At 40.0% G+C, this 8,719-nt stretch overlaps 1 protein-coding gene across 3 annotated transcripts in view; it reads right to left on the reverse strand.

Moving 5' to 3' along the window:
- Positions 1 to 1,706: 1,706 nt before the first annotated feature.
- tbc1d23 (TBC1 domain family, member 23) overlaps positions 1,707 to 8,719 on the reverse strand; it is a 45,588-nt gene continuing 38,575 nt past the window's right edge. For 2 of the 3 annotated variants that reach the window (XM_014020235.1, XM_014020236.1), the window contains exons 15-19: positions 8,164 to 8,208; positions 5,414 to 5,502; positions 5,204 to 5,339; positions 4,807 to 5,001; positions 1,707 to 3,446 (exon numbers count right to left, since the gene is read on the reverse strand). In XM_014020235.1, coding sequence (XP_013875689.1) covers positions 3,362 to 3,446; positions 4,807 to 5,001; positions 5,204 to 5,339; positions 5,414 to 5,502; positions 8,164 to 8,208 — 550 coding nt within the window. In that variant the 3' untranslated portion in view covers positions 1,707 to 3,361. The remainder of the gene's footprint in view (positions 3,447 to 4,806; positions 5,002 to 5,203; positions 5,340 to 5,413; positions 5,503 to 8,163; positions 8,209 to 8,719) is intronic. The other variant, XM_014020237.1, reaches the window with a different exon arrangement.

Consider the following 8,719-nt stretch of genomic DNA (forward strand, 5'->3'; position numbering starts at 1 on the left):
ACACACACACACACACACACACACACACACACACACACACACACACACTACAAAAACAGAAAATCACAAAGAAGTGTCAAGTAAACAAATGACTAATTCACACACAGATAAAATAACACATCATGCCAGTAAGCACTACCATCATATTTATAAAAAGTTTAAAATGAACATTAAAGCCAAGCTTAAATTTTTGCATTTAAGCAAATGTTAATGCACCAGAATACAATCAGGCATTGCACAACTAAATTTAGATAACGTTAGTGATGTGAGTATCAGTCACATGGAGGCAGGGCTTAAAAGCCTGAATTTTGCCTGAAACTCTCAGACTGAAGAAGTCTCTTGGAGGAGAGACGAAACGTTTCATTAAAGAAGAACCCGTCCAGAAGACCTATACAATTCTTTCCCTTTTGATTTGAGTTACATGTACTGAAATCGATTATTTTTTACACTGAATTGTTTAGGTTAATATTCTTAACATTGTGCCGGCTTGGCCTGGTGGCTGCCTGGTGGGGCTTGGTTCCTCCAGCCCTGTCGGGCCTTGGCCTGGGGGAGGGGTGCGCCCTGGGGATCCCCGCTTCTGTGTCCATGCCTGGATCTGTTCTGGAGTGGCGGGGCCCTGTGGGTTCTGCATGTGGTTGCTGATGGGGCTCTCCTGTGTTCCTCTCTGGTGGGGTGGGTGGGCAGTTCTTGCTGCACGGGTGGCCTTGGGGGCTCGGTGCTTGGGGTCTCTCTCGGGGTCGGTGGCTCTGGTCCCCCTTATGTCTGCCTTGAGTCTTGGGGGTCGGGTCTGTGGTCCTCCACGGTCACTATTAAATATCCCACTGGAGAAATCTTGTATTTATATGCATGCTCACAAACCGCACAAAAATAGGTATTCGGATCCTGAGGTTTCTGACATCACTGAATGTATATGATTGTATAAATGTGTGTGTGTGTGTGTGTATGTGTGAATGTATGTATGTGTGTGTGTGTGTCTCTGGTTGTGTGCATGGGTTTGTGGGTATTGTGTATACTACTTAGTGAGATTGTAATTATTGTATGCATGTATGGATGTGTGTATATGTGTATAAATGAGCATATGGGTYTATGTACGTGTGTATGGCTGATTGTTGGGAGTTTTTCTTCATTTTTTGATGGTCAGAGGTCGGGTGTGTTGTCTTGTGTTATTGGTGTGCACTTCACGTCGTCAAAGTTCTATCAGTTTCTCTCTACAGTACTTACATTTCTCTTTTTCTTCTTTWCTCTAGTATCATTTAAAAAAAAGGTCACTAATGATGCAGAAATTAAGAAACTAACATTCAGTTTTGTTTTCTACTGAAGTGGCCAAAAAAAAGTTAATAAACTTAAACCATTTAAGGCAACCGGTTTCCTCAAATTATTTGAGTTCAACTAACTTATCAGGTTTTACAGTGTAGCTAAAAGCAGATACACTTGTGCACATGAATGACAAGAGACCCTGTTTTCTCTGACCCTTATGGTTGTTTGGAAAAGGAGCCGAGGATCTACAAGATAATAAAAAGAAACATCAGGTACTAATTGTTGAATACAGCTTGACATCTTGTAGTTTTTTTTTATAACAAACACTTAATTCTCTAAAATCAGTTTTCTTTTGGCGTAAAGAATGTTTCACACCAGCAAATAGTAATTTTTTAAAATCTACACATGTAAATTTTACATGGAATAACATTTCAATAATTGTCCACCAGTGCAGTCCAACAATTTCCATTTATTAAAAACGGAAACATTTAGAAAATAATAGCAGTACAGTAAGGTGCATGTTACAGTTTCACTTTAAATAGTGGTTGACATCCGTTGCCAGCGATGTTACACAGAGTAATGTTGAGACTTACAGTCAAGGATGTTCCAGTCAAGAAGAATACTGAAAAATATCACAAATTTACAAATTACAATACAATGTATGGGCAACACAGGAATGCTGTAAAGACGGGAGTGAAGAAAGACCAAACTTAGTCTTTATTTCAAGTTTTGGTTTTCCTAATAACTTTGTGTGTTTTGGTTAGGGCGGTGAAACCCATTTCAATTTTAGAGAGTATTTTATGCTCTGCAGACCAAACGTTCAACAACTGAAGTCACACAGGACACTTTGATGTCTTCTGACACGAGCAACCTTAAAGAAAATGCAAAAAAATAAAATAAATAAAAGGCAAAAGAAATGAGAGGAAGTCTTAAAGAGAGACGCAGCAGTTTACTGAAATCTGTTGCCACCGCTGAAGCCAAAATAACATCTCACAGGCATGAGGCCAAAGGCAACAGTGGCAACCAAACAGAAACAGCTGAAAGCTCTGAAAACAAAACTGTTCTTTAAACAAATCAACTCAGGACCTTTTTTCAGATTTGTGCTTGTGAGCGTAAAGCACAGTCCTCGTTTCTGCCAAAATGAACAAGAAGCACGTTTTCATCCAGTTCTCCAAGACGGAGACAACACTGAACTTGTCAGGATTCCGATTTAGTCCACAGGGTCTGAAGACAAAGTTTTCTGAGAGCTACATCAAACCGTCAGCTTTTAGAAATAGTCACGATGTCATGGCAGAGAAACAGAAACAGACAGAGAGGCTACAGCAGAAAGAAGGGATCAGCTGGTCTTCCCAGCATGTTTTTACATTACAGAGGTCTGTGCTGATAGTTGTTTAAACAGTATATTACAGAATTATAAACATCATCAAATAGTTTCTTTTTAAGGCTAACTACTGAAAAGAAAGTTATCAGAGAGAAAAACAAAACAAAAAAAAGGTTCCAGTAGAAAAACCTGCTTCGTGTGCCAGGGCTGCTGTTTCTTTTTTTTTTTAGTGCGTGCATTTTTACATCCGAGCTCAGCCGACTCACGTTTGTTTCCTGGCTGGAAATACAAACATTAAATCTACTCAACACATCAAGAAAAAAAAAACAAAAAAACAACGCAATACTGTTCACAACAAAACAAGTTAGTCTGATTTAAGATGCTCAGGTTGATAAAGATCAGTCGTGTATGGATTTGAAAGATTTGCCTCTGGTCGGACCAGTCTGCTACGTTAAGGCCAGAAGGAAATCAAAGCCAAACTGTAATGACATCCCATAATATACAAGCAGGAAGGAAGAATACACACGATAACCAATACTTCTTAAATTAGTAAAAGGCGATGGTTGGATGACCGAGGAGCACCTAGGTTTTTGGACAGCCTGTGTGCAGTTAGTCGACGATGTGGACAGATGTCCCGTAGGCAGGAGACACTGGGCGTACCCCCGTCAACACGGAGCTGTCCAGGAGGGAGGACACAGGGACAGCAGGAGGAGGAGGAGGCTCTTCTTACAGTTTGTGTCATGGGTGGTTATCATCATCTCCTGTGAAGACTTTGATTTTCCTTTAGGAGCTCTCCAGAGCATCTAGAACTTTCATAATCTGCTGCTTGATGACTTTGGTGGCGTCGCCTGCGTTGGGTATCAAATATCTGAAAGAAGAGAAGAAGACCCTGTCAGCTTAAAGAAAACTATAAGAAACCTGTCATGAGTGACCTTTATTAAACATAAAATGGTTGGAAACCTTTGCAGAGTCATATATATAGTTATCATTTTACACATTTCATAAAATATGGTTATATGAGCCTAAACCCTGGCCAGCAGCTAAATATCCCAGCATTAGGAAGGTAAGATTTTGTAAAAAATTGTTTATCTTATACATAAAGACTAAAAAATAACAGCTCTTTTTGCATGTAGTTGTAGCTGAAAGATGACACCAGCCTCAAGTGCAAATAATTACAAGATTTCAGTAACACACTCTAAAATGTAACTTGTGTTTTACTTTTGTAGACTTAAGTGGCCGGTCCAGCAACTGCCTGAAATTCTAACATACATTAAATTTATTCTAAAGCTCATTAGTACGATGGGATTTATTTTTGTAATAATCTAAGCTGACAAAATGACAGTGTTTTGGTTTGTATAAAAGGTGTAAAAAAATTCGACAGCTACGTGCAACACCTGCGCAGTTAGTTAAAACTGARATTTTATCTGATTTGCTTAGAAACAAATCTATTAACCCGTCTTAGTAGTTGACTGTTTGAATTTGAGCTGATTACCTGTCATGAACGAAAGCTGTAATCCATTCTAATGAATTATTTGTAATATTTCTTTTAATTTGGTTTTAAATAAAACATCTGACACGTTGTGTAGATGATAACGGCTCTTGTCCCCTTTCTGTGGTGTTTAAAAGTTTGTCTTCTGATTTGATCAGTTTCTGAACTGGAAAGGTAAACTGTTGATAACTGAGTTATTTTGCTAACGCAGGCGTTTACCAATGCAAGGGTCGGTCGTAAAGATTTCACCCAAAAGAGCTGAGTTCACTGAACAAAATCAACAAAAAGGAGGTGGCATGAAGCAGATAACTGTGAAGGAGATGAAGGGAAGAAGTGAAACGTTTCCACCTAATAGTGTGCAGGCAACAAAAATTACTGAGAAGATCCTGAACTTTACTATCATGGATGGACAGCAGCTCTCAGCTGCTCATTAACCATATGGAGCCACGCTGCCACATGGTAAACTGAAAATATTTGTTGAAGACGGCTCTAGCTGGACTGAAAGTGTGAAGCTGTTTGATTTATTTAAGGTTGCTTTACTGCTGCAGTTAATAATAACAAATTTGTAATTCAGTAGCTTTACATCTGTGTTTAAAATAAAATAGGAAAGAAATGTTTGTCAAAAACCTGAGATAGCTGCAGTGGTATCAGAAGTGAAAAAGTGGATCCCTAATAATAAATGGTATTGTAATATAAATTTTTTAAAAGATCACTCCCTGTTTTATTTACTTATGAGCACCTTTCAACTGCGGAGATCTCCACTCCTGCTGAATTGTTGCTCCCAAACTTGAAGGTAATAAGTTCTGGATGCTTCTTTTTGGATGTGATCTTCACCACAGAGCTCAGAGGTTGTCTGGACTGGATGTAAGCAAACCCCTTCCTGGAGGCGATCTCCCTCAGGCAGTACATGTGGGTCGCTGTGATTAACAAGTGACTGACACACACACACACACACACAAACACAAACACACACACACCAGAATCAGTGTCAGTCTTCCACATTTAATGATTCAGCAGCTCCTTCCGTTTTAAGGAAGTGGGAGGAGTTAGGTTTAAAAAGAAGGTGATGTTCAAGTGTGATGCAAAAGCAGAAATTTTCACCCCGAGTCATACAAACAGGAAGTYGAGCTGCTCACCTGGGGAACATGTGACCCGTTTCTTTCACCTCATTGCATGGAATGTGATGTTTTATATCTGGTTTATTTATCCAGGTCTGAATGTTCACGATCTCCTTCCTGTCATCGTCCGACATGGATGAGCTGTCGATCTCATCTGGGGGGGGCATCAGATGATCATTATCTAGTTGATCAAAAATCACATGTTCAAACTGTATGGGACCAGATCACCTGTGTCGTACTCTTCTTCGTCACCAATACTGAAGACGGGCTTCACTCCTCGGTAAGGTTTGCCAACTCGATCGCTGCTGCTCACGTGTCTGTTTACAGAAAGGCAGGTCTTTGAATGAAGGTTGTGATGATGTAATTGTGTTAAAATTAAAATAAAATAAATAAAACGGGTCACGGTGAGCTTGCACACAAAAAGCAACAACATGAAAATTTCTTAGGCGGCAGTTGTGAAAATCGTGAGCTCCTTACTGGTTATGCTGTTAAAGAAAAAGTTAAAAGAGACATCAGTTCTTGTATGATATTCAGGGTTACTTGTAAACTAAAGTGTTTTTATTTGTGAAACCCTGTTTATCATCTAAGAAAACAATTAAATGGAAGGACAGACTTTAATGTGTCTCAGAAGCAGACAGGTGGAGATGAAGTTTGTCCTCAAAACACCTCAGGAACGACAGGATGTAAAAATGACTTTTTTAAACGCCGCAGCGATTCCAAATGTTAGTAAAAAGCATGAAGGAGATTTTTATGGCGCGGAATGAGGGCCAAAATTAAGACTATTGTGCAACCAGTGGTTGCTATATGCTTGTAGCAGGAGGTTATATCTATTCCTAAGCCAGCTATTGATCTTGTAGGGGTCACCTCGAGTCAAATTATCAAGGAACTGACTTAGACTCTCAGTCCTCTGATGGGCCTTAGAGTGGAAAAAAACTCTGTTCCACTTAGAACTGTATTTAGGCCACCCAAGGCCACTTTCCTTCTAAATCAGATAAAAACAGAAGAATCTTCTCTTATTTGATTTAGTGTTCTCTTAACTGAAAGTATTACACGTTTTGATAATCAGAGAATGTTTATCAAAGTTACAGGAGAAGAGAGGACAGATCTCTTTTCTCCCTCAGTATGATTTCAGCTATGTATGGTTTTTCTGTGGGAAAAATTCTTATTTAACTAAAACAATCTTTATGGTTTAAGTTGATGAAATATCAATGTTTTACTTGTCTGAATCATATTTGCAAATGTTTTGAACTTGAAGCAATTCATTTTTCTTTCAGTTATGTTTTAAATAAATGCTCATCTGATAATGAAATGGGTCATGAAATGTTTTGTTCTGAACCACACAGCAGCAGCAATAATCTTTGTTTTGTTTCAGGAGGCACAGCGAGTTCTGAAACTAACACTTTCCTTGATAATTTATTTTCTAATATAACCTTCTGAAGGGCGGACCATAGATTCTCTAAGCTTTAGGAACTAACAGTTTCCGCCTGTCCAAGAGAGACAGTAAGGTGACGGACCACCGTCAGTCACTGTGACAGCTAGATTCTCTCCGGGGAATCAAAAGCTGAAAACTGTGTCAGGTTTGGCCCCCTCACGCCAACGGGGAAACCTCACAGTGTGGAAAACAAACGCCTGGTTTATCCACTTCACAAACTCTCCAGACGGAAGTTTTATTCTGAAACCTGGGTTCCAGTCAAGGCTTGGTCTTCTTCTAAGGCAGACGTGGACGTAAACGAATCAACAAAACACGCCTTCGGGTCCCCTGTTCGACAGTCTTGAAGACAGATTCTCCAGCAGCGCCCCCACCTACCTGACAGGTGACAGAACATCATCTCAAGGTAAAAGCTGGCTGTGTGTGATGTTGAGATCTGACCGAAGCTGAGCATAGAATACTTCACCCTTCTGGTTAAACCCACATTATTTAAGATAAAAGTATAAGAAAGCTAACATCTTTCTTCCACCCTTTTTTCTTAAACTCTTCCTTGCCAACTCCTAAGATAAACAGCCTCAAATGTTTGGTATTTAACATCTAAACTGACGTTTGTGTTCTATTTAAGTGTGGTTAACAACTAAGAAGTTAAAAGCTTGTTATTGTTGGTCTCAAACTTTTATAGGAAATTAATTGTTCACAATCAGGTGTACTCTAGTCAATTTTGTATGATTTGTAAAATAAATGATCGCATATTATGGTTCAAATCGACATTTACTGACAGTTACTTTTTGTGTCCATTCATTTTTGCACTAAAGGAATGTTTACCCAAAATAAAAAGAGATCCCTTGCTAATTAAATTACTCTTACAACCTTGTTATAAGAAGTGTAAGCTGAACCCTTACAATCTGATTAATGATAGGCCAGCGCTGCTAACTGAGCAGCTGGCCCCGATAACTGAGAGGCCAGTGCTGGCAAAAGAAAATACTGAATTCATTTGTGTTAGCATTGGAGAGGCTAGCATCTAGCAAATTCATATCTAATAAAGTAGGTTGGAAGTCTAGGCATGCTACTCGCTAGCTTCTTCAATGCTAATGCCAGCTTATCCATGCTAGTCGCTAGCCTCTCCAATGCTAGGGCCAGCTTACTCATGCTAGCTCCTAGCCTCTCCAARGCTAACAAATGAATCGTCTCCTTTTCTTTTGCCAGCGCTGGCCTCTCAGTTGTCTGGGCCAGCTGCTCAGTTAGCAGTGCCAGCCTATCATTGATCAGATCAATAGCTGACTTAGGAATAGATATAACCTCCTGCTACAAGTATGTAGCAACCACTGGTTGTGCAATAGTCTTAGTTTTGGCCCTCATATCACACCATAGATTTTTAAATCCAGCCTGCCCTCGCAGTATTGGAACATGTAGCGTTATATTATGAGTGAGCAGATTAGGCAGAGATGCTGCATGCTTTAATGTGTCTGCTACAGTCCCAGAGGGGCAGCAGGGGCCTAAAGCCAGTGAGCATGCTGTGAGACATGACTCCATGTGTCAGAGCTCTTACCGATCTGGAACCACCTTCTCTGGCCAGGGCAGATTGAAAGATATTCTAATGTGGAATAAGGCAGAAGGGACTTTATTTTATAAACTTACATCATGTATTCTGGGTAAAGATTTACCCTAAATGAAAAAATAACAGGCAAAATCTAAAAAGCAAATCATTAATCCCCTGATCCCCAACATTTTAACGTCGAAGCAAAACGCAGCATTTGGAGCTGCGCGGAATGTTTCATTGCGAAACAGTGTTCCGCCAGGACCCTTTTGCTAGCGCACCCCATGGAGGACACTAGTGGAGACTGGGGAGACACGGCCGAAACTTACAAGAGTAAAATGAAGACTTGGATGAAGGGGGACGGAGAAAAAGGCAAAGACAGTCAAAAGCCTGGGCTCATTTCTCAACTTTCTCTTCATAATATCCCACAGATTCTCTCTGGGGTTCAGGTCAGGAGAGTTGGCAGGACAATTGAGCACAGTAATACCATGGTCAGTAAACCATTTACCAGTGGGTTTGGCACTGTGAGCAGGTGCCATGTCGTGCTGAAAAGTGAAATCTTCATCTC

Source organism: Austrofundulus limnaeus, unplaced genomic scaffold (genome assembly GCF_001266775.1).
Source record: "Austrofundulus limnaeus strain Quisiro unplaced genomic scaffold, Austrofundulus_limnaeus-1.0 Scaffold245, whole genome shotgun sequence".
In the NCBI taxonomy this organism is placed as follows: Eukaryota; Metazoa; Chordata; class Actinopteri; order Cyprinodontiformes; family Rivulidae; genus Austrofundulus; species Austrofundulus limnaeus.